The following is a 26,030-nucleotide window of genomic DNA, read 5'->3' as shown; positions in this document are numbered from 1 at the left end:
TTTAAAAGACACAAACACCTGTCACTAAGGTGTTGGCCACACCACCTAAAGTGCATCAGAGAAAGATTTTTCAATAAGAGGGAGAGCTATTCAAAAGATATCAAACCGAATTTAAATGTCAGTAAAGCTAACAGTTGTTATCTTCCTCCTCCACTCTGCCAATTTCTGTTCAAGACCTTTGAATCTTTTCTCCCCTGAGATTTCCCATATATTTTTAGGTGTAATTAAAAAACGATGTAAATGATTCTATCCTTATTCAAACCTAATGGGAAGAAAGAAATGCTGACCATTGGAAAATGTGGGAGCCAAACTTCTTGAGTTACTCTCTAGGATTTAATAAGGAATTATTTATTCACTATTTGACTTTAGTCTCCCTCAGGCTAACGTGGGGGCCAGGACTGCTGCTGCAGCATTTTCACACGCACTGGAGGGGTTTTCCTGTTAACTCTTCCTTAAATCTCCAACTCAGTACCAACCAGCTATGCGGGTAATTTAGACAACAGTAAAACTAACACAGCCATTTAGACAACAGCACACAATAAAAGGAACAGACTTTTGATCAAGACCACCACATAAGTGGTCTGAATAGCGTCAAATTTGGTTAAAGACACAAAGTTGATTGCATACATGTATCATGTGCCACGGCCTGAGTTTTACTGGTCATTAAAATCTAATGTTTTGGTAAAACTATAAAGTGAAATACAGCATATGCTTTTATGTCTACAATGAGAAATCTTTATTTTGTAAAGAAACACATTATCTAATTTTGCAACTGTCTAATTAATCACCAAGCAGCTCTGGAACGAATAACGTGTTTTACTTAGTATACATCCTAAGAGAGATTTAATATTTTTTAATTTTTATTTTTAAAACTGTGATAAAACACACATAACAAAATGGATCATTTTAACTATTTTTAAGTGTACAATTCAGTGCCATTAAGTACATTCATACTGTCGTGTAACCACCACCACTGTCTATTTATAGGACTTTTTCATCATCTCAAACAGAAACTGTACCTATTAGTGAGTTTAATATTTTATAAACAAATATATTACAACATTTTCTTTTGAGATACATAAGATGTAAGTATAAAAATCTGAATTACTTGATTCTACTTCCTGTTAGCCCTCTTTACACCATTTTTCTTTCTTTCGTTAGAACTTTTCCTTAACTGAATGCTACAGCACCAGGAAAATCACTTTGAGATGGAAAATGTTCTTGTATCTTCTCACAAAGAAAAGAACAAAGAAAGCTTGTCTGTAATGATCAGCCTTTTACCTCTAAGAGTTCCCTGTAGAGGAAAACTCGTAAAGGATTTAAAACTTGTGTATCCCCTGCAGCTCAGACCCTGGTCTATTGCTTTACCTGTACGCTCATTTTCTACCTACTGGACACATATTGATCTCCAAAGCAAAATACTACTCTTCCAAAGGACCCTGTCAGTAAAAAGTACTAAACTAACCACCTCTTTTATACACCTCTGAGGACTCTCTTTTTCTATCTTCTATAAATCCAGTCTTAAAAATCGAATATCTGCTACCAGGGTGCTTCTAGGAAGCCAAGCCCTCCACTGACCTTCATAAGCCTGGTGAACAAGGTTAAACAGCCGCTCCGCCTGTGATTTGAGCTCTGGGTCTCTGTGCTTGTCGGGATGGTAAAGCATACACAGCCTCCGGTAGGCAGCTTTCAGCTCTTCAGAAGAGGCCTACAGAAAGAAAAATCCAATTAGGGAACAATCAATGCTCCTTAAATATTATCATTATCAGAATCAGCCTTGAAATGGGACCCTGTCAGCCTCTTTCCAACATGTCTGCTCCCTGCGTACAGGACATAATGAAGTGATGCTTTATTGCTCCAATACGGCTTCTTTCTTCCACAGTTAATAAAGTGATCATTACGTTCATCAATAGCAGTGTGTTTTGCTGGGAAATGCTGCTATCAGATGCAACGAAAGCTTCTCTCTACACTGGCTCAACATGCTCTGAGCTGAAACTAAAAACGTCACAGAGACCCGCATAGTCTCTAACCTAAGGTATTTGAAGTAAATCATGCCAAGGCACTCTCAACAGAGAATTTGTTCAGAAAGAAAAAAAAAGCTATATATCGTTAGACAGAATGGCCATGCATTTAATCAGTTTTCTGACAAAGGAAACTCAATGAATATTCATCTGTAAAAATCAAAGACAATAAAATTGTAAAACCAACATACTCCTCTAATCCCACTTCTAATTCTAAAAGGTAGCACATAACAGGCAAAAATGTTTCACTACCCTCTGGTGAAAAGCACCCCCACCCTCAAAACCCAAAAGGCCCTACCCCACACATAGAACTCTCCAGTTCTCATCGTCACTTTGAGGCACAAAAATGCACCACACCAGGAGCACAGATGACACAGAGAGTGAAATGGACTCTGTGTGTGTTTCAACCATAGAGAGGGAGGAAGGAAGAGGATGATAAAAATCCACATTCTCCTCTGCCTGCCTCACAGCCGTTAAGTTCTCAGAAACAGACTTCCTCAGAGGCCCTAAGAACCCTGTGCCATCTAACTGGCTAGCCCCTTGGGTCTGTTTTAGGGAGTATCATTTTCTTTAACAGCCTCAGGGGCCATTTTGGTCTATCAGAGGTGATGCTGAATGGGCACCTTTATCCAAATGATTTGTCAAGTAAAGAACACTTTATTTTGGGAGGTGACCCATCCCACCATTTTGACAACAGAAGCACATTTCTGGGTCACTGACACCAGCTAGAGGGGCCGGAAACACCAGGCCTCTGGGCAGAGGAGTGGGACCAGGTCCCCGGTGAGGATGCCGAGGATGAACAGTGCTCGGGGATCAGGTCCTGGAACATGGATCCACAAGGATAGCAGTCATAGGGACACAGTCAAGGGATCAAGGTTATAAGAGGAAACATTAAACTATATTTTTCAATAATTCCCACAAGTTTTGAATATCTTCCAATTCCAAGACTAATGAGTTTTTTCACCAATGAAAGAAGGCAGAATTTTACTGTACTTTAGTAATAATATTTGGCATGAAATTTAAAGGTTTTATAAATGTGGGACGAAGTTATTCAGACACTAGAAAACCAGCAAATTTGTGCAAGTTTACTAGAGATTTTCAATACGGAATTCGGAAGAACTCCAACAGAGAGACAAAAAATGTTATTGGAAAGACATGCAGAGGCATGTGAAGTGTCAGTCACACATACCCAAGAGGAGAGGCTGTGGGGGAGGCCCAGGGGCCAATCCCACACCCTCTCAGGGAGATGCCTTCACCTCCATGCCTGCCCCTTTCTTCGTCTGAGGGGTAGGTGGTTGGGGGGGATAATGTCTAAGAGCCCTTCCAGCTCTAACTTTAACTGCACAGAGGGTGTTTTTTTTTTTTTTTTGGGAAGATTAGTCCTGAACTAACATCTGCTGCCAATCCCCTTCTTTTTGCTGAGGAAGACTGGTCCCGAGCTAACATCCATGCCCATCGTTGTCTACTTTATATGTGGGATGCCTACCACAGCACAGCGTGCCAAGAGGTGCCATGTCCACACCCGGGATCCGAACCAGCGAACCCTGGGGCACCACAGCGGACCGTGCACACGTAACCACTGAGCCACCGGGCCGGCCCCACAGAGGGTGTTTAAACTAGCAGCTTCTTAGGGTCAAAGATCTCATTGATTGAGCCTCTCTTTGCCTCCAAAATTTAGGTAGATGCCTGCCCCGTTCTAGCCCTAATCTCTTTCTTCCATCTTGTATTTAGTAGCCTTTGGGAATTACACTACTGAACACGTTTTTGTTGACTGCCTTCCTTCTTTCTCTCCATTTGGTCATCTGTGTGATTTACTCTGTGGTAACACACCAACCTTCTAATTTGGTTGTTAATAACATACGCTGTGGAGTCGAATGGCCTGTGTTTGGACACTGGATCTGTCACTTCAAAGCTCTGTGGCTTTGGTCAAATGAGCTTTCTGACCCTTAACTTTCTCATCTTCAAAAGGGGATAATAACAACTCTCAGGGACGGTGTGAGAAAGAATTGAGATAGTGACCATAATGTGCCTCAGATAGTGTCCAAGACACAGCAAAAAACTTACAAGCTGTAGCTCTTCTAAATCCTTTTCTTTGCTTTCTCATCTTGAAGCTGTGGGCACAGTCCCTCTCTCACAGAGTTATCGTGAGGAGTAAGTGAGATAATACATGTACAAGTGCTTTACAACGCCCTGCACAGAGTAGGAATTTAATCACTTTAGCTATCATCATCATCATCATCACAATTCAATTTCGATATCCCTTTGGTAGCATGCATACTGAAACTGAACAATTCAGAGAGAAGGCACCGCCCTGGTGCAAGGACAGGAGAAACATTCATTCCTGAAGTAGTCCATGCTTGCGAAAATTCACTGAGCTACATGCTTAAGATGTGCACTTCTCTATATGCATATTCTATTTCAACAAAAACAAAAGACTCCATAAAAGAGATGGGCCTCAACATTCCCAACTCTATAGTTTCTTTCTCTTTTTCCTACCATAGGATTGTTTCTCTGCCAACATCAATTATGCAATGCATTTCTCACCACACTTACCAATATGCCACCTGTACCAAACCCTATTGTTTTAGTAAATAAATAATTAACTAATGGCAAATAAAACATATCTTTTCCAGGTAGGTTTACTTATGTGAAGACGTAAAAGGGGCTTGTTCCTTTCTCTTTAAAAAAAATTTTTTTTTCTTTTAGTTTTTTTCTCTTCTTCTCTCCAAAGCCCCTCTGTATATAGTTGTATATTCTAGCTGTAGGTCCTTCTGGGTCTGCTATGTGGGACGCCACCTCAGCATGGCCTGATGAGCGGTGCCATGGCCATGCCCAGGATCTCAACCAGCGAAATCCTGGGCCACCGAAGCGGAGTGCACGAACCTAACCACTCGGCCACGGGGCCGGCCCTGGGCTTGTTCCTTTCTAAATAGCCATTACAAATTATTTTTCTTCTGCAAATTTTAACTGTTCTTTCTAGCATCTCATAAAAGTTAAAAGTGCAGGATTAGATAGATTTGACCGACTCTAGATTAGACTGCTATTCCCTGGTTGTTAAAATTAAGCTAGGTGACTAGAGAGTGGAACATCTAGCCTGCAAGACCTTCTTTAATCATATTAATAAATGGCTTAATGTGCTATTGATTAAATAATAGAAATGAGAAGTTTCATTTTTAATAAATATCACATTCAATAAAAGGTTAGATTAGGCCTTTCATCACAACTGAATAGCTAAGGTCATTGGTTCGATATTTCACAAATGATAAACTCTTCCACTATTAAGAAAATACCGATACCATTTCAAAACGTGATATCATTAAAAATGATACCTAAAGTCACACACTTATTTCTAAAATTCTATATAAAATTAAGAGATGTATTGTGCTTTAAGTCTGAAAAGTTTCACCATCTCAATCATCTGGTTATATTTTCAATGGAAAGGAAATCTATTATAAATTCAACCTTTATATATCATAAAATTCACAGTGAAAAGGTTCTTTGTGACCTGACTGTAGAGTTTAGCGGTCTGTTAAAACTGTTGGATTAGATGCTATACAATACAAAAAATGAATTTCCTGCAATAAGGCACAGAAAAGAAATAAAGGCATACAGATTGGAAAGGAAAAAGTAAAACGGTACTTGCAGATGCCATCTATGTAGGAAACCATAAAGAACCTACAAAAAAGCTACTAAGTGATTTCAGCGAGGTCATGGGATACAGGCTGAACATACAAACATCAATTTATTTCTATATACTAAAAACTGAAATTTAAAAATACCATTTTGAGTATCATCAACAAACACGAACTACATAGGGATAAATTTAACAAGTATGTGCAAGACTTGTGCACTGAAAACTACAACACACTGCTGGCAGAAATTAAAGAAGGCAGAAAATAACGGAGATAAACCGCCTTCATGCATCAGAAGGTTAAACAGTAGTGAGACATCAAATTTTCCCAAAGCAATCTATAGATTCAATGCAATCCAATCAAAACCCCAGCAGGCTTTTTTTTTTAGAAATTGACAAGCCAATTCTAAAATTTATATGGAAAGACAAACGACATGCAGCAAAAAGAAATTTTACTTTCCTAGTTATTTTATCAGCCAAAATAACCTTAAAAAAGAACTGGAGGACTCACATTACCAGATTTTAAGATTTATTATATGGCTATAGTAATCAAGACAGTGCGATACTGGTGAAAGAACAGATCTATAGATCAACTGAACGGAAGTGAGTCCACAAACAGATCTCCTAAATATTGTCAATTAATTTTTGACAAAGGTGCCAAGGTAGTTCAATGGGGAAAAGATAGTTTTTTCAATAAATGATGCTAGAAGGGAACATCTATATGCAAAAAATGAACATTGACCCTTACCTTGCATCACATGAAAGAGACAAATTAAATTTTCCCAGATAAACAAAAGCTGAGGGAGTTTGTTTCCACTCTAACTGCCCTGTTAGAAATGCTCAAGGGAATTCTGCAGGGTGAAATCAAAGGACACTAGACAGAAACTCGAAGCCATTTGAGGAAATAAAGATATCAGGAAAGGTAAACACATGGGCAATTATAGAATCTAATATTATTGTAAAAAGAGTTTGTAACCCTACATTTTTTATTAATAATTTAAGAGACTAATACATTAAAAAAAATTACTGGTCTAAAAGCTAGTCTTATAACTTTGGCTTGTAACTTCACATTTTGTTTCTACAAAATTTAAGAGACTAATGCATTATAAAAAACAATTATTTATTTTTTTGGACACATAATGTATAAAGATGTAATTCCATGACATCAATAACTAAAAGAAGTGGGACAGAGCTGTAAAGGAACAGAGTTTTTGTACATTATTGAAGTTAAGCTGGTCTAAATTCAAATTAGAGTGTTATAACTTCAGGATGTCAAATGTAATTTAAGATATTAAATGTAACCACAAAGAAAATAGTTATAGAATATACATGAAAGGGAATTAAAGCATTTTACTACAAAAAATTCAGCTAAACAAAAAAAGACAGTAATTTGGGAAATGAGGGATAAAAAAGATATAGGGCATAGAAAGCAAATAGCAAAATGGCTGAAATAAGGTCCCCCTTATCAGTAATTACTCTACATGTTAATGGATTAAATTCTCCAATCCAAAGGACAGAGATGGGCAGAATGGATTAAAAAAAAAAAAAAAGACATGACGCAACTGTACGCTCTCAACAGATGTGCTTTAGATTTAAAGACACAAACAGGTTAAAAGTAAAAGGATGGAAAAAGACATTCCTTGCAAATAGTAACCAAAAAAGAGCAGGGGTGGCTATACTAATATCAGATAAAATAGACTTAGAAAGGTATAAGACACAAAGAAGGACATTAAAAATTAAAGTCCAATACAGCAAGAAGATATAACAATATAACCATCTATGTACCTAATAACAGACCATCAAAATATATGAAAGCAAAAATTGACAGAATTGAAGAGAGAAATAGACAGTTTCACAATAATAGTTGGAGACTTCAATATTCCATTGCCAATAGCAGAGAGAATAATCAGACAGAAGATAAGGAAAGAGAGGACTTGAAAAACACAATAAAGCAACTAGCTAATAGACATATACAGAATACCCCACCCAACAACAAAGAACACACATTCTTCTCAAGTGCACAAGGGACATCCTCCAGGATAGACTATATGTTAAGCCACAAATTAAGTCTCAATAAATTTAAAAAGGTAGATATCACACTAATTATCTTCTCCAACTTACAATGGGATGAAGTTAGAAATCCAAAACAGAAAGAAAACTGGAAAATCAACAAATTTGTGTAAATTAAACAACACATTCTTAAACAACCAATGGATCAAAGAAGAAATCACAAGAGAAATTAGAAAATAGTTACAGATGAATGAAAATAAACAAAACACACCAAAACTAATGGGATACAGTGAAAGCAGCGCTGGGGGAAATTTATAGCTATAAATCTAAGTGTTTACATTAAAACACAAGAAAGATTGCCAACCAATGACCTAACTTTACAACTTAAGGAACTAGAAAAAGAAGAACAAACTAAACTCAAAGTTAGCAGAAGGAGGAAATAATAAAGATTAGAGCAGAGATAAATGAAATAGAGAACAGAAAAACAATAGAGAAAATTAATGAAACCAAAAATTGGTTCTTCAAAAAGATCAACAAAATTGACAAACCTTCATCTAGATTGACTAAGGAAAAAAAGAGAGAAGACTCAAATTACCAAACTCAGAAATAAAAGTGGGGAAATTACTGATTCTATAGAAACAAAAAGGATTATTAAGAGAGTACTATGAACAAATAATTGTACAACAACAAATTGGAAAACCCAGATGAAACTGACAAATTCCTAGAAATACAAAACCTACCAAGACTGAGTCATGAAGAAACAGAAAATCTGAATAGATCTATAAACTAGTAAGGAGATTGAATTGGCAGACAAAAACCTCTTGACAAAGAAAATCCCTGGACCTGTGGCTTCACTGGAGAATTCTAACAGATATTTAAAGAAGAACTATTATCAACCCTCTTCAAACTTTCCCAAAGCACTGAAGAGGAGGGAACACTTCCAAACTCATACCAAACTGATACCAAAGCCAGACAAAGATACTACAAGAAAACCAGAGAACAATATCCATTATGAACATTGATACAAAAGTCCTCAACAAAACACTGCAAACAGAAATCAACAGCTTATTAAAAGGTTTATACATCATGACCAAGTGGGATTTATTCCTGGAATGCAAGGATAGTTCAACATATGAAATCAACCCATATAGTATATAACATTAAGAAAATGATGGAAACAACCTCACACGATCATCTCAAGTGATGCAGAAAAAGAATCTGACAAAATTCAACACCCTTTCGTGATAAAAACACTCAACAAACCAGAAAGAGAAGGAAACTACTTCAGCATAATAAAAGCCACAAAGAACTCTTACAACGAAAGACAAACCTACAGGGAACATCAGATTCAACAGTGGCAGACTGAAACCTTTTCCTCTAAGATCAGGAACAATGGAAGGATGTCTGCTCTCATCACTTCTATTCAACATAGTACTGGAAGTCCCAGCCAGGGCAACTGCGTAAGAAAAAGAAATAAAAGATATCCAAATTGGAAAGGAAGAAGTAAACTGATCTCTATTCATAGATGACATGATCTCATATGAAGAAAACTCTAAAGAGTCCACACCAAAACACCTGTTAGAGCTAATAAATGAATTCAGCAAAGTTGTAGGATACAAAGTCAACACACAAAAATTAGCTGCATTCCTAAACACTAACAATGAACAATCTGAAAAGTAAATTAAGAACAGTTCCATTTACGATAGTACAAAATTCTTAAATTTTATTTTTGTGGAGATTTCCTCATGTTTATCTTCCAACTCTTCTATAGAATTCCTTATTTCTGTTATCTTATTTTTAATTTCCAAGAGCTCCTTTTTTATATATTTATTTATAAAGTATCACCTTATTCTTATTTCTTACATATAATGCCTTACCTCTCTGAGGACAACCTTCTTTTTGAACTCCCTGCACTGTCTGCTCTCTTCTAGTTTCTCCTTGCTGTCTGCATGATCTTAGAACTTCAAGTTGGAGCCGTCCTTCAAACATCTGATGTTTTTTTGCAATCCCTTTATACTTAATAGTAAAATACTAAAAAGCTATTTGGAAGCTCTGTATGTGTGAAGAGGCCTTGTTATCTGATGAGCTCCTCTGAAACACCTGCAAAGGGACCTGGAAGTTTCACTGAGCAGTCTTTTCTCCCTGACTGGTTAGTTTCTTCAGGGAAGAGCCCAGAGAACAAATGGAAAAAGCTGGAAGTCTCCCCATTGCAGGGTGTAAACTCTCAGGCATTCCCTGTTTTTGTTAGGCTGCCACTCTTGCCCCTACTGTGCCTGTGTCCAGGCTCTGAAGACTCTCTGGTTGGCCTTCTCCAGGAAATAAGCCTCCTGTCTCCTGGCTGGGTGGGCTAATGCGCTGTCATCTCATCAGCACTGAGTACCACCATGAAAAAGAAAAAAACCTTTGTCAATCTGGCAGACAAAAAAAGAGTACCTTGTCTTAAATTGCTTTTGTTTTTTTACTAGTGAGGGTGAACATTTTTTCATTTATTTGCATTTTAGATTTCTTCTTTTATGAAATAACCTATTCATTTCCTTCGTATTGTTTTCCTATATAGGGTATTCATCTTTTTCTTTTTAATTTCTCATTTTTACAAAATTAAACTTATCAACCGTCTCCCTCTTTTTTCTTTCTTTTTTTCTTGGTGGGGAAGATTGTCACTGAGCTAACATCTGTGCCAATCTCCCTCTATTTTGTATGTGGGACGCTGCCACAGCGTGGCTTGACAAGTGGTATAGGTCCGTGCCCGGGACCCAAACCTGAGAACCCCAGGCCCTGAAGCAGAGTGCATGAACTTAATAACCACTATGCCACTGGACCAGGCCCCAACTGTCTCTTTTCTGATTTCTGCTGAGGTACCATACTTAGAAAAGTCTCCTAACTCCAATTTCATCACATTCGCTTTCCTTAACAACTGAAGAAGTTGCCACATTTTCACTTATTTAAATTCTAGTGATGGAGACCATCTCTGGAATCAATGTGGTAGCACATATTCAAAGAGCACACTGCCACTCTGCTTTTATTTTCCATCTTCACTTAACAAAGTAAGCTAAAATGTGAGGAACACCAGTCTGTCTGAACCATGATTGTATTGGTCAGCACAGGCCAAGTCAGTGGTTCTCAAGTGTGGTGTGGGGCCCCTGGGAATCCCTGAGACCCTTTTAGAGGGTTCACATGTCAAAACTATTCTCATAATAAAACTAAGCTGTTATTTGCCTTTTCCTCATTAATGTATAATGGGATTTTCTTGAAGCTACATGATGTGTGATGACATCACTGTTCTGATGGTTAATGAAATGTGTAGTACTTATGTATCCGTATGTTTTCTAGAAATTTCTAAGGTAGTAGTTTTAGAGTACAAATACAAAAGTTTTCAGAAATTAGCTTGAGGGGCTGGCCCCGTGGCCGAGTGGTTAAGTTCACACACTCTGCTGCGGCGGCCCGGGGTTTCACTGGTTCGGATTCTGGGCGCGGACATGGCACCACCCATCAGGCCATGTTGAGGTGGCGTCCCACGTGCCACAACTGGAATGACCCACAACTAAAATATACAACTATGTACTGGGGGGATTTGGGAAGAAAAAGCAGAAAGGAAAAAAAATAGATTGGCAACAGTTGTTAGCTCAGGTGCCAATCTTTAAAAAAAAAAAAGAAATTAGCTCGATTGGTTCTCAGTTCTTTTACTGTGTACTGACTAGCTATCTTTGTTATATCTGCTATGATATCTGTATATCTGTAACTTCATTATTTTCCAACACACAGGTATTCTGAAATCCTTAAGTCTGCCTTGTGCCTATGCTGAAACACAAGTAGTACACTTTGTGCCTTGTTTTACAACATTTTATCAGTTATTCAGTTTTAATTTCTAATTAAATATCGATAGCTATAACCCACATAAACGAAAGCTCTTTGGGGTCCTCAATAATTTAAGAATCTAAAGGGGTCTTGACATCAAAGTTCGAGAATTTCTAGGTTAGATAATACTGTGGTAACAAGCAACCCCAAAATTCCAAAGGTTTATTTCTCCCTCACTTCATATGTTCGTCTCAAGTCATCTAGCACTCTGCTTGGCAATGTCCTTAGGTCCCAGGCTGACAGAGCAGCCACCCTTTAGAAGCAATGCTAGTCACCGAGGCAGAGGGAAGAGCATGAGACCCTCTGGCTCACACAGGCATTGAAAGGGCTCAGCCTGAGCGTGACACACATCACTTCCACTCCTATCACTGGCTAGAACTAGACACAGGGCCTCCCTCAGCCACTAGGGGACAAGGAAATGCAGTTCCATCACATGCCGGGCAGGCAAAGAACCAACGTCTGGTGTACAGCACCCACACCTACCACAATGATGATATTGAATTCAATACTTTGAAGACGAAATAGAGCCTGAAAGCAATGACTCAATAATACCTCACACTTACATTCATTTTAGGAACAGCAAAGCCATCAGGGTTTTTGTTGCTGAAGGCTATCATTTCAAGTTCAAACTTTCCGGCTATATCTACCTTGCTGTTTTCAGCAACTAAGACTCCACAAACTATATCCTATTGGATTTTGGGAAGTTTGCCTAACTACCACAATTGAAGATTCATTACTGTCCATATGTTCCACAACAATTTGATTGAAATAAACTGCACCAGCTAATAAAAACCTATAATTTTTTATGACACTTGGTGCTCACACAATTTAAAGGAAAGGGCAGATTTCAGAGCTAATTTAGACCAAGACAGCATGTGTACTTTGTGCTGAGTAAGAGCTGTTTCACGAAGAGAAGGCGTGCTACAGATGATTTGGGGTCACTGAGTAGACACTGATTATACTAACAGACTAAGCCACTCACTCATCAGGCGCTAAAACACAATCTGAGCTGGACTTGAAAACACGTCCTACTTCATTTCGTAAAGGTTCCCACTACACAGTGTAAAGCATCACACAATAAAACTGCTCTCATACGCAGCCCTGCCATCCTGCGACGCTATTTCCCTGTTCAACACAGACCTCTGCCCTTCTCATTTCCATGTGGAACATCTTCAGAGGGTCTGGAAAGAAGTTCCTATACATGGGCTTCCTTCACAAACAGTAAGAGACTCCAACGATGCGTGTGGACTCACCCTCAACGTTGAGCGCGAGGCAGACTGTACTGCCTCATTCTGCCTGACCCATCTTTGCAAGGAGCATCTCAAGTAGAATAGGGTTTCAATGAGACTAACCTATGTTAGCGTAAAAATTCAGCACTATTAACTGAAAAAAGAAAAAGAACTGTACAAAAGGAAATTTAATTCACCTGAAACTTATTTACGTTTACAAATATCACTACTGGTGCTAGTACAAAAGATAAACAATTAACCTTTTCCCACTGCAATAAAGAAACATAGGAGGAAAATAATCAATATCTGCCAGATGAAAAAGGACAAGCCCAGCAGGGAAAGCTGTTCTTTCCTCTTCTAGCACGAATGTCAGTCTCGGACTGAGGCTCCACCAGCCTTGGCTTACTCTGGGCCTGAGCGTAAAGGCACGTGTTTGAATTTGCTCTCTTCCTCTTGTACCTGACTTTAGATGACGTTTGTAAGTAAAGATATAGAATTACCAAATTGATAATTGATAAACTCCTTCCAATGAAGTCCTCTAGAATGATTTGCTGCCAAAATTACAATGTCCTCCTCAAAAATACAGCATTTCACAAAATGCACCCAGACAAGGGGAGTAAGGTGTCAGCAAATACGTTATCACTTCAAGTCAGTACGTCTCCTGAATGCCCAACCTGCTCTAAGCACAGCAGGAAGTACAAAGGAAGTACAATATGGTCCCTGCCCTCAAGGAGATTACAACCTGGGGGGGGGGGGGGGTGTTTTCCCTAAAAAACACACACACACATGGGTTTAACTAGACAATATAAAACAGAAATGCTAATATTAATGGTGCAGAAATAAGTTCAGGGCAGTCAGAATGCAAAGAAAACTTCATAGAGGCAGTGGGATCTAAATGGGAATGCAAAAGGTGGACTTTGAGTTGTTTCAGTATCCAAGACAGGCTGGTGCATTTCAGAGAAAAAGAACACCCTGAGGAAACAGGCCAGTATTGGGGACAGAGAGACAGAACGCTGACCAAACTGATAGGAGTAAAGGACTCTAAGTAGGGAGGAAGTAGGCAAGTCATTAATTCGGACATCCATCCACCTGCTCATTCATTCAGTAAACATTTGGTAAGTACCTGTATGTGCCCGCACTGTGCTAGGGACATAATGGTGAGTTAGACAGCCACCGTCCCTGACCACCGGGAGCTGGCTTCGCAGTGGAAGAAGGCAGAACACCACCACAAGGGAGGCAGAAAACAAATAAAACATCTAATTTATAAGGGGCTTTAAAAATGGAGCCAATAAATAAAAAATAAAAATGGAGCCAAGAGTTTGACCCTTGCCCAGTAAACAACAGGAAGTCATGAAAGGTTCCTGGGCAGGGAAATAATGTGATCAGTTATTACATTATATTAATATTATTATAATTATATATTAATATAATATTAATATTAATTTGGTACAGCCTGATTAAAACTGACACAAATCAAAACCAGAGAGATCTGAAGAAAACTACAGCAGAAATGTAGGGTTGAGGCTGTGAGGGCAGTCAATATCCTAGAAGGTGAAATGGAAATGAAGGGATCAGAGCCGTGGGAGTCCAGAGGATTCGCGGACCGAATGGATCTATGGGACAGTTGAAAGGGGCTCAATACTATATGCAAAAGAAAAATCAAAGAGTATCCCAGGTTTTTTGGCTCGAAAGCATGAGTTAGGGAGAAACTGGGAGGCAGTCAGGCTTGGAGGGAAGGTGAATTTGACAACCAAGCATAATGCCCAGAAGGCAGATAGAGATGTAGGGCTGAAGTGAGACATTTTAAAAAGAGCCAACCTCATGAGGACTGAACCTGCGGAAATTCTAAGGAGGACAGAGAATGAGCACCTGGCAAGGTAAGAAAGGAGGACCGAGAAGATCACAGAAGCTGAAGGAGATTTCAAGGCTGTCAATGGTGTCACAAATGCACTTGCATAGATTTATAGCACAAAATACTTCCACTGATATTTCCTCATTAAATGAGGAATACTTTTTTTTTGGTGAGGAACAGTGGTGCCAAGTCAACATCTATTGCCAATCTTCCTCTTTTTGCTTGAGGAAGACTGTCCTTGAGCTAACATCTGTGCCAATCTTCCTCTATTTCGTATGTGGAATGCTGCCACAGCATGGCTTGATGAGTGGTGCATAGGTCCACGCCCAGGACTCCAACCTGTGACCTGGGCCACCGAAGCGGAGTGTACCAACTTAACCACTAAGCCACTGGGCCAGCCCCAGGAATTAAACACTTTAATACTCACAAACCATCTTGAAGTTGGTATTAGAACCTCCATTTTAGAGATAAAAACAGTGAGGATCAAAAAGATTAAATGACTTGTCTAAAATGGGAGTTTACCTGATTATGGACCCCTGACTCAAAAGCTGGCTAGAAATTAACAACTTATGTAGCCTGGCTCAAATCAAACTTCAATTTTTTCTTTTTTTGCCCCAAATTCCTCCATACATAGCTGTATATCTTCGCTGTGAGTCCCTCTAGTTGTGGCATGTAGGACACCGCCTCAGTGTGGCCCGATGAGCGGCGCCATGTCCGTGCCCAGGATGTGAACGAGCGAAACCCTGGGCTGCCGAAGTGCAACACGTGAACTCAACCACTTGACCACAGGGCCAGCCCCAAAGCTTCGGTTATTGAACAGGTACCCTTATGAGCATGAAAGGCAACCTACAGAGAGGGAATAGATACTTACAATACATCTATCAGACAAGGACTCATCCAAATTATACAAAGAACTCAGACAAATCGGTAAGAGCATTCCTTATTAACTTTTATGCTCATGATACTAATAAAAATATACTGGCATTTACTTTACATAATAATATGCCCATTACTATGCTAAGCACTTATATGCATTCTCGCTTAATTCTCCCAACAGCTCTATGACAGTAAAATTATCGTCTGGATTTTATGGATGAAGAAACAGGCTCAGAGAGGTTAAGTAACTCGTCCCAGATCAGGCTGCTAGAAAGTCAAACTCAGACCTGACTTCAAGGGCTTTGCTCTTTAAGCCACTGACCCCATTCAAAGCTCCACCATCATCTTTGGCCTTTTCAAACAATCACCAACAAATGCTCATAGGTGCTTAACATGCAAGGCACTGGGCTCAGTGGTTTCCTTTTCCACAACCCCTGAGCTCAGCACACTTTTGGTGAGTGTAGGCGTTAGGTGGATGCACTATATTTCACACAATCTTGGAAGTAAGCCTCCTATGGCCATTTCAGGCCTCTTCACTCTGGAAACGTGGGCTTGAGAGAAACAATCAAATCATGAATAAGTCACAAAAGCTAAACAGGAGGTTGATCAAACAATTCCAAGTTTCTACAACCAGGAATAACCTTTGAAACTTAAGTTCTACTTAGAAGGAAAAAACTTACAAAATGTACAGAACTCATAACCCCCAGATGGCAATATAAATTTGAAAAAGGATTAGGCGATCAGTAACAACAGAACTCTAAATACTATAAAAGAGAAAAGGCAGGGCCCAGGTCACCTTTAAGGTTTATGGGGCAGATGGGAATCCTGCCTCCAGTGCATTTCTGCTGACAGCAGCGCGAGAGAACCAGGGAGCCAAAGGAGCAGAAATTCTGATTCCTGATCAAAAGTCATTCCGAGGGCTTGGGAATATTTTCCTATCATTCTACAATTTTGTTTTCATTTCTCTTCCTGGTCATGTCCATGTGTTTGGTGCCCTAAGGCCAGAGTCTTAGGGAAATGAGCTCAAGTTCCTTTCTGGGTCAAAACTGATGGTTCAGATCCTATCTTCAAATCAAGAGTTTGGCTTATTTTTCCCCTAAAAGCCTGACCTTATACTTTCTCTCATCCGTGTCCATCTGTTACATCCTGCCCACTCTTGCAGACTTCTTGTGGTTGATGTCTGTTGGCATTTTACTACTGAAGAATGTTCTGGCTGCTGCAAACTAGGGAGGGAACACTATGCACTCATCGCATGCAGAAGCGGTTCCAACACTCCAAGAGCCAAACAGGATCCAGCCAGCAGCCTACTGTCTCGGAGGAGGTCCCACTTCAAGCTCCGAGCTTCTTCACGGGAGTGGGATCTGCGTGATCCCCGTGCCATAGTGTGGGTGATAAAGCAGCAACATTCCCAACGGTCTTTTTTGGTGCCCCCTTTTAAATATTTATGCTATTTTATTTGTTCATCTCAGTTGGTTGTCTTAAATCCTTTCTTAAACAAGGTAGGGTATAAATAAAATACATAAGTAAAATTAAAATGAAAGTTTAATAAAAGTAAACACTAAAATCCCATACCCAAGCAAACCATGCTGCTTGCCTGTCCCACACCGTCTTCTCATTGTTTTATTACTGAACTCATGGCAAATATAAACGCTTTCAATTGAATTCTCTTTAAGAAAGCAAAAAGGAAAAAAAGACATATTTTGGTAGATAATGCAGAACTAGAGCATTAAAATTTCAAGAAGCGATTGTTTGAAATGCCCAAAGCAGAAAGGTAATAACTAGCTTATGGTTCATTAAAGAAAACAGATTTTTAAATTTAACCTCATGGTGTTTGCTAATCACATTATGAGATGACATTGGAACTAGCTGGGTGTTCTAACAGCTCCCTCCTCATCCACAGGCAAGACAATCCCCTCCCAGGCCCCCACCCCCTAAGCCTCTCTGAGCTCCACCTGGGCATCCTCCTGACCCCCAGTGCTCTGTCTTCTTGTTGCCAGCGGCAGAACCTTTGCCTCTGATGAGGTCCTCCCCTCCTTGCCTGGCCCCTGCAAAGCTGACAGCTCACAACGACTCTCTCTTCGGGTCCTTCTCTGCCTTTAGCCCAGGCGCTGTCTTTCTGGATTATCCCTGGCTCTGCAGCCTACTCCCGTGCTTAGCCCCAGCTTCCAGGAACTATTGCCCCCCAAGTCAAACTCATGACCCTGCAGAAAGCAGAGCTCAGAGATAACTGTCTTTTGAAGACAACAAACTCGGTATTTTGAACAGAAAAAGCAAAGAAAGCTTTAGGAACTCATAACCTAGTACTTAGCTTAAATTCTGGCACTTTTTTATTAATACACTAGATGGACAGCAAATTTAGACAGGATGAAGCATACCAAAGCTTTCTATGTACATGTATGTCTTTTTTAAGTAAGAAAAACCTCATGCTTATCAAAATTCATGAACAACAATAAATATTAACTGAACCCCTACTTAACACCAGGCACTTGATATATATCCTCAGTACACTGCGACCCTCCCAAACACAACATCCTGGCTCACAGTAAGTGCTTGGTACATTATTTCCTGTCACCTACCTTTCAATATCGAAGAAAACAGAGAACAGAAAGATTAAACTACTAGCCTAGAAACTCCCAGGACAGTACTGGGATCTGAATACAGGACTCTCCGGCTGCAAAGCCCTACAGTGTTGTATCCGTCTACCGTCAGTAACTGCTGCAGATAAATGGAGACTCTGAGAGGTTAAATGACTCGTTCAAGGTCACCCAAGTGTGGGGCTGAAACTCCCACACCTAATGACCCAGCTCCTCAGCCTCTTCACTTACAGGACACCTTAGGAATGTGATGAGGTTTTTGGACAACCAAGGCTTAGCATTACTTGCCCCATGTAAACATTTTAAGTGAGGTCACTGTTGGGAATATCAAACTTTGAGCACAATGTAGTAAATGAGAAACGCACCGAAGGAATGACCTCAGACCCATCTTTATATCCCTCATTAAGACTACATTACCTGCCCACCACGAGGTCAGATAAGCAATGACTGAACAAGCACACAGTACTTCACCACTTTAGGGACTTGGGTGTGCACCTGGCTGAGTGGTCCTGGTTGGAGACTTGGGTGACTCTGCCCCCTAGGTCAAGCCTGACAGTGACCAAGAGCCCTTCCTCCACTGCTCTAGCCCTTTCCTTCCATCTGCAATCTAAACTCGAATGTTTAGCCCCACTCTGTGGCTGTGACCTGCAACCAAAGAATCCCAGACAACCAAAAACTAGAGAAAGAACAACGTACCCTGTAACAGGGAAAGAATGAAAATACAGGAACTTTGGGAAAACTTTTTATTGGTAGGTGATGACTTTGTATTTCTAGTTTCATGGCCATTACTGAAGTAAGCAGATCCCACGACAGGGACCTCCACACATGGAGTGCAAGGAAAAAACTTTTTTACTTAAGTTTATTTTTTACTTAGCAACTTTGTTTTTTTTCGAAAGTGTTTAAACTTTGAAAAAGGGGCTGGCTCCTTTAAGTCTAAACTGGCTGGGACTAGAGATCTTGAAACAGGTTATAAACACTGCTGAATGACACTCTGTAAAAATGAAACTCTTTTAAAGGTAATACAAACTGATGAAGTAAAAATTAGCCAATTATTTAGCAAAAACTTAGGTTTAAAATGTGTTAATTAAAATGTCTATAAAAAGTATAAAGATCAAGAAAATTTCACTCTGATTTACCGTTGAGGAATCCTTTCTTCAAGTCAATTTTGGAAAATCATCCCAGAATCTCAGACCAGTTACATTTTAGGCACCTGGTAAAACTAACCCAGGGATGCCAATCAGGTTTCAGAGCGGCCGGTTAACGACACATTACTCCCTCCCCTCAGTGTGCGGCAGGCAGATGGCTCCACTCTGTAAACAGGAAGACAGGAAATCCAGAACACGAGAGAAAGGGAATCATTAAAGATCATGAGTCTTGTTTAGAGCAGAATTTGGTGGTTCTGTCTAGCTGTCTGTTTCACTCTCTGGAATACAATTTAAGGGAATATTTTAAAGTTAGAAACCTGAGAAAAGAGATTCTTAACTGATTTTTGACATTTCTCTATCGCTCCAATTTTTATAATTATGTATCATGCCTAAAATTTTTAAATAAAATTCCCTGGTTTTGTCGCAAGTGGGTTCCATTTGAAATTCCTAGGGAAAAGTCTCAGCTTCCTGACACTGACAGTTTTCAAGATACTCTTTTGAAGGTACTTTGAAGTACTGGTGGGAAGAAGATCTCACTTCCTACACTTATGCTTAAATGGCATCAAGCTGTGGAGCTGACAGCAAACACCTAAACAGGTGTAATTATCTTCTTCCAACCACACATGTAAGAAGACTACTTCTACTTTCCCTCCAACTAAATCATGTTATTTCAACTTCAGGTTGATTTCTGATTTCACACAGAAAAACCTCTAGTAAATATCAAGTGCAGATGTTATCTTCAAAGTTTCTCTTCTAGGAGAATCCTGATAGATAAAATCTGCGCACCACACCTGGAAACATTTCACTCTGAGTTTGCTGACAAAGGCAACACGAAGTGACTTCAGCAAGAGGTCATGTTTCATAGGGATTTCACTTACAGTCATAAATATGGGAAGTGCTTTCACTCACTGCGAGAACCAAAATGTTTTTTTAAGAAATATTTCTTTGGCTCCCACACATCAGTCCAATAATAATGACAAGCCCTAAAATTCCAGCAGTTTCAAGGTATACCTTTGACCAATGTTTACCTAGGACTCTGGCCAAGCCAATTATTCCAGATCTTTTTGATCATCTGCAGCTGCCTAAGATTTAGTAAGCCTGGTAAATGGGAAAATAGCTGCTCAATTACTGGTAATTATAAATGAGTGATAACAAAGACTGATTTCAGAAAAGCTGGTTTCATTTACTGCTTTGTTTCTAAGAACTGGAGAAAACTTAAAGAATAACTAGCTACATGGCATCATTTAAAGGGAAAGAATCTAAAGGCCAAAGAAGTGATTTATCCAAAGACCTACTGCTGATTAGTCACAAACTGAGAACAAGAATCTCCAGGTGCCCCATGGAGGCCTAATAAGAGCTGCAACTCCCCAAATTCCCAGAGTCAGACTTCCCCGGGCTGATTTCAGGCTCTAGTACTTTCTAGCGGTGCGACTTTGGGCAAATTACTTAATCTCTCTATGCCTCAGTTTCCTCAACTATAAATCAAGGATTACCATAATACCCGTTTTAAGGGCTGACATGAGAATTACATGAGATTACACAATATAAAGTGTTCATTCAGCACGGTGGCCCTGCACAAAATGCTCAAAAAACATCAGCTAACAGTAACATCATGCAGACTATCATTTACTGACAAAGCATGCTTGACCACCTTGGCCTAGGATAGCTAAACTTGTCTAGTTCTGATCACTGGACACGCTGAGAGATGGAATTAAGGATTCTCTGGCAGGGCTGGAAAGACTGAACCCAGCAGCTTAGAGATAAACGATCCACCTTATGACCTGACCTTGGAAGCCTTCCTGCCCTTCACGCTCTCAACTGGTCTAGTCAGCAAGAAAGAAAATTTACTGAACCCCTACTACGTGCCAGACACAGCGTGAGACTCTCTCGCGTTATCTTATTCAGTAACGAAACAGGCTATGAGCACTGGCGTGGGGAAATGGTGGCACATGCTGAGGCCGTGCTCGAGACACCACTTCTTTGCTGGCTTTAGAGCTTCTTCCTAATGTGCGGCCTTCGAATTGAGGCTGGATGTCCGGGAGACTCTTCCTTCAATTTCATGACAGCCGCTCAGGGGAAAAGAAGACACAAGACACGTGCCTCTGAGCCTGGACACACTTCAGAGGCGGGACGTCCCCATGGAAGACTCGGGGACCCGACAGACCCCCAGGGAGGTTCCCTGGTGGCCTTGACCTTGGTGCCTGAAACTCAGGTTCCCATCATGCCGGTCGAGGGGAAATGACACGGCGCCCAGCTAGGACGAGTATGAGAGCCGAGCGTGGCACCCGGTCCCGGAGGACTGCGACCCCCACTCCAGCAGCCTCCATGTCGGGGACCCTGTGCCCTCCTGTGGGTCCGGGGGCCTCTGGCCTTGCCTGGACACAGCGCATGCGGCACACCGGCCGCTGAGAGCAGGGGTAGAGGGCGGCCAGGACAACCCCGGCGCAAGCATCGGGGCGGCACGAACCGCCCGGTCGGCCGGCGATAGGGCACGTCGGGCGGGGTCACGCGGCCTCCCAGCCGGACCCTGGCTGCCCGCGGTGGGGACAAAGCGATCGCCACCAGCCTGGCCCTCCCGAACGACCGGGCCCGGCCTCAGCCCCGACGGCATCCTGCCGCAGGCCTCACCTCCCTGCGCACGTTCAGCAACGAGTAATAGTCTTCATTGTCCAGCTCCTCCTCGCTCAAGGCCGTCGCCATCTTCGCAACCTTTCACCCCGCCGAACAGACAAGGCCGTGCTCAAGAGGGACGGGCGATCCGCGGCCCTGACAGCGCCAGCCGGCGCTGTTGCGCCACAGCGGCCCCTAGCGGTCTGGAGTCGTGCCGCCGCCCGCGCCCGGTACCACTGCGCCTGCACTCTGTGCTCCTGCGCGGCTGAGGGCGGCACCCGGGGCCCGGGCTCCTCCACGTGCCGCTGGCAGAGTTAAAGCTCAGCCGGGTCCCCCTAGGGCTTTCCCTGGACTAGAAAGGGAGAGTTTGTAGTCACAACTGGGGTCTTCACCCTCTGGGCGCTGTAGAGACGGGCCCCTGCGACTCCTCCCTGTCTCGCCTGCTGAGTACGGGACACATCCGGATCCCAAATAGCCCCACGCGGGCGGGAGGCTCCTCGTGGCCCCGCTTGCTGACTTGTCTTTGCACAGGAAATCTCCGGAATAGAATTTGTTCCTGCCTCCATTGTTCTTGGTCTTTTCTCCTCGCCATGCAGAACCTTGCCCAGAGAACGGGCCTCTCCCTTTTCGTTTGGTATTGTTGCCCTATATTTAGGAGGACCTGGCTATTTTTCTGCTGCTTAAATGACCAGGCGATACCCATTTGGTTCCTAATATAATAGTCTTCGGCAGGCATGTGTACCTACAGCCCCTATCGCAGAGCCGTTCGCTTGTAAATTTCTACCTTATAATTTAGCGGTAGAGTCTAATTGATTTCAACCTAATGCCTGCTGTTTGGTGCATTATTAAAGATGTCTCGGTTACAATCACCTAAATAATTTAAATGTCTTCGAAATGATGCAGTTATCAAGAGAAGGTGGACAGCAGGGCTGCCTTGCTCTTGCCACCTGTTTGGTTCATGCTGACCTGTACCCATCCTTCATTATTTCTCAGGAATGTTTGTTGTTCCTTAACTAATCAGTTTAGAACCAACCCTGCTGCCCTTCCTAAGCAGGTCTCCTGGGAAGCCCCAAACACCTGTCTGTGGATTTGAGAAGTTGATTTCTTTCTCTTCCTAATTTTTGGCCAGATGTGCACCATCTGGGTCTGTGTATGGTCCCTTCCAAGTTGCCCAGCCCTGTTAGGATCTTTTGGCATCACGCACTTAGCTGTGCTGAGAAGGGTTATTCAGGGGTGTTGAATTAGTCTGGAACAGACTGTCAGCCCAGGTTGTAAATTAGGAGCTATTTCTTTAGCTGTGTGAGGCTTCCCCACAATAGCTTTCACAGACACTCATGTTCCATCAGCTATTCCAGCAATTTTTTATGGTCTTTCCTTTTTCTCTTTTGTGAAGCAGTGATTAGGGCTAAACTGCATGCTGACATTTGCTGGTCTTCAAGAATTTCTTACAGAGAGGCTGGGGGAAAAAACTACAATGTTGAGACATTCCTTTTTTCCTTAGGTTTGTAGACATTAATTGGGCCATAATGCTCAGTTGGGTAGAGGAGTTCTTTGCCATCCTCCCTCTGCTTTGGAAAACACTGCCTCTAGGAATTACATAAACGGAGCATAACATATGTTTCAGAACGCCCAGGTCTGTGTTTCTATGATTGAGAATGACCTGGTTTTTATCACCACTCACACAAAATAAATAGTGACTCAGGGATGTTCTGCATTTGTCCTCTCTTGGGCCCACGATATTTTGCATTATGGTGACTTGGAAAGCGGTTGTGACAAATGAAAAATAAACTTAGATACACCACAGGCCTGAGAATATATTTACTTCAGAAATTGGCTCTTTTGTTGCTTCCGTCCAAAAACCCTAATCTATGATGGGCAAAATAATATAAACCAGGAGCAGTACGAATTCACAAGCTAACACACACCCAACAAACTACTCACACCAGAGCAACTGACAAAACTTGGCCACGTTAACTCACTGCCTTGCACTTTTGTTTTCTTTTTATTGGACAAAGCTGCAAAGCAATTTGTAACTTAGCTGTAAAGCAAAGCCTCATATACTTATACAATATATTTATATAACTATGTATGTGGGTGTATATATTATATATATGTATATATAACTGTTAGTGAATTCTCTCATCTTAAAATAGTAAATATAAGAACATTTACCTCCACCATCATTCATATTCAGAATGACTTCAGAGCATTCGGCCTCCTAGCACAGACACTCGGGAAGCTTAAATTCCAATTTCACCGCATGTCCTGTATTTTTCTTTGCAGCATCTGGGAACCTCAACTGGAAACCCTTCAATCCTTCCCCTTTTCCTGAGTATACTCCTGAGAGACGAGGTGAGCAGCCTGACCCAGGCCCTTCTGTTGGGTTGAATCCCACCCCTTCTCTATAATTCAGGAGGAAATATTGCCTATCATCTTTTTATTATTCTCTTGTCACTGAGTCCAGATTGGGATTTAGTGCTTGTTTGTCATTCAGAGCCTGTTCTCCCTTTTCCTTCAGGAGCACTGATAACCCTGTTAAGGAGTTAGAAAAAGAAAAAATCCTTAGCTAAAGACAAGAAGGGAGAGTCTACAGGCACTCAAGAATTAAATTTTCTTGATGTTATCTCCTACCTTAGCATTTCAGTGACTTGTCATTGACATCTTTAGTCAAGATGATCATTGCAGAAGAGTTGGGTCACCCAGAGGAAGGGCTCGTGCTGAGATAGCTGTCCAGAGAGGCTGAAGAGCCTAGCCCCAGATGCAGCCTTGGGTGATAGAGGAGACGTGGGCAGTAATGCAGCGATAGACTAGAGCCCTCCAGACTCGCCAGTTTTAGACCTTGCCATCCTGACAAAGCACGCATCTCCATAATCTCCAATTCAGAGTTTCTGCCTTTGGAACTCAGCATTCTACCTGCAATGTCATCCATCCATCATGCCCCTGGTACTGGTTTTCCCTGCTGTTGACAACTTCGGGTCCTTGGTTCCCATGTGCTGATCCATCTTAATCCATCAGCTCCCAGCTGGAGTCCCATTCCAATCTGCTTTCTTGACCATTCGGTGATATCGTAATCTTTTGACCTCTGGCTCTGTCCAGCACATCCATTTCCAGTTCCGTTTGTCTCCCTTATCTGCCTTTCTACACTCCTCCCAGGCTGTTAAGTAAGAGTAGCCGCGGAAAGTCTTGGAAAATACAAAGTTGATGCTATCTGATTTCAACGGGCACCCAGTGTTAGTCGGCAATCCTATTATACCCAATTCTTATTAACACCCTATAAATTTCCCCGAAGTGTCTGCTCAGCTTATCTTTAGGTTTGAAGACAATGTCCAGGAATGGGCATTGACGTTTCAGCAATTCACAAGAGGGAAATGATTTCTGTTTTAGTGGAATTAGCACTCCAGTGTGGGGCGTGCGTACAGACAATAAACCAGTTAGTTAATAAAAAAGATAATTTCAGATGCTAAGTACTGTAAGTAAAATAAAATGCAGTGATGTGATAGTGGAACATCTTAGGTGGAAGGAGGTCACGTTAAGTTGGTTATGGAAGATCTATCTGAGGAGGTCATTTAGAACTGAATGACAGGAAGGATCCAGCTTTGCAAGACCTAGAGGAAGCTTCCAGTGCAAACGCTTGGAGATGGGAACAAGTTTAGTGTACTCCAGGAATAGGGAGAGAGCCAGTGAGCAGGAAGCTGAGGCAGGTGGGAAGGGCAGTAGGAAGAGATATTGGAGAACCTCAGCCAGGGCGGGCTCACGGAGGACAGTGGTCAGGAATTTGGCTCTTATTCTGACCACAATGGGGAGCTATGGAAGGATTTTAAGCAGAGAAGTGACATGGTCTGATTTTTTTCCTGAAGGATCACTCCAGGGAGACTGGGTTATAAGGAGCAGGAATGGAAGCATCCCCTCACCCCTACCCCATTAGAGGTTCCTGTGGTGTTCCAGGGAGGAGAGAGTGGTGGTCTTGGACAGTGGGGATGCTCAGACAGAAGATACACATTGTACCAGATCAACAGGAACTGCTGATAGATTGGGTCTGGCAGATGGGGAAAGAGGAATCAGCGGCTCCTCCTGCATTTTAGCTTGAGCTACGAGGTAGTAAGGCCACTTACAGAAATGAGGAAGACTAGGGAAGAGACAGGCTTGAGAGGGGAGTAACCAAGCATTCTGTTTTGGAGAAGGAGAGCTGGGTCTTTCTCAGACCTCC

At 41.5% G+C, this 26,030-nt stretch overlaps 1 protein-coding gene across 2 annotated transcripts in view; it reads right to left on the bottom strand.

The window, feature by feature from the left end:
* Positions 1-22,295, bottom strand: part of DNAJC11 (DnaJ heat shock protein family (Hsp40) member C11) — a 66,049-nt gene extending 43,754 nt beyond the window's left edge. The window contains exons 1-2 of one of the 2 annotated variants that reach the window (XM_023635866.2): positions 21,842-22,295; positions 1,579-1,708 (exon numbers count right to left, since the gene is read on the bottom strand). In XM_023635866.2, coding sequence (XP_023491634.1) covers positions 1,579-1,708; positions 21,842-21,913 — 202 coding nt within the window. In that variant the 5' untranslated portion in view covers positions 21,914-22,295. Of the gene's footprint in view, positions 1-1,578; positions 1,709-19,204; positions 19,379-21,841 lie in introns of those variants that run through there. The other variant, XM_023635868.2, reaches the window with a different exon arrangement.
* Between the last annotated feature and the right edge of the window lie 3,735 nt (positions 22,296-26,030).

The sequence above is a fragment of the Equus caballus genome, chromosome 2 (assembly GCF_041296265.1).
Source record: "Equus caballus isolate H_3958 breed thoroughbred chromosome 2, TB-T2T, whole genome shotgun sequence".
Classification (NCBI taxonomy): domain Eukaryota; kingdom Metazoa; phylum Chordata; class Mammalia; order Perissodactyla; family Equidae; genus Equus; species Equus caballus.
Note: the sequence above shows the minus strand (reverse complement) of the source record. Positions and strands in the feature narration are given on the sequence as shown.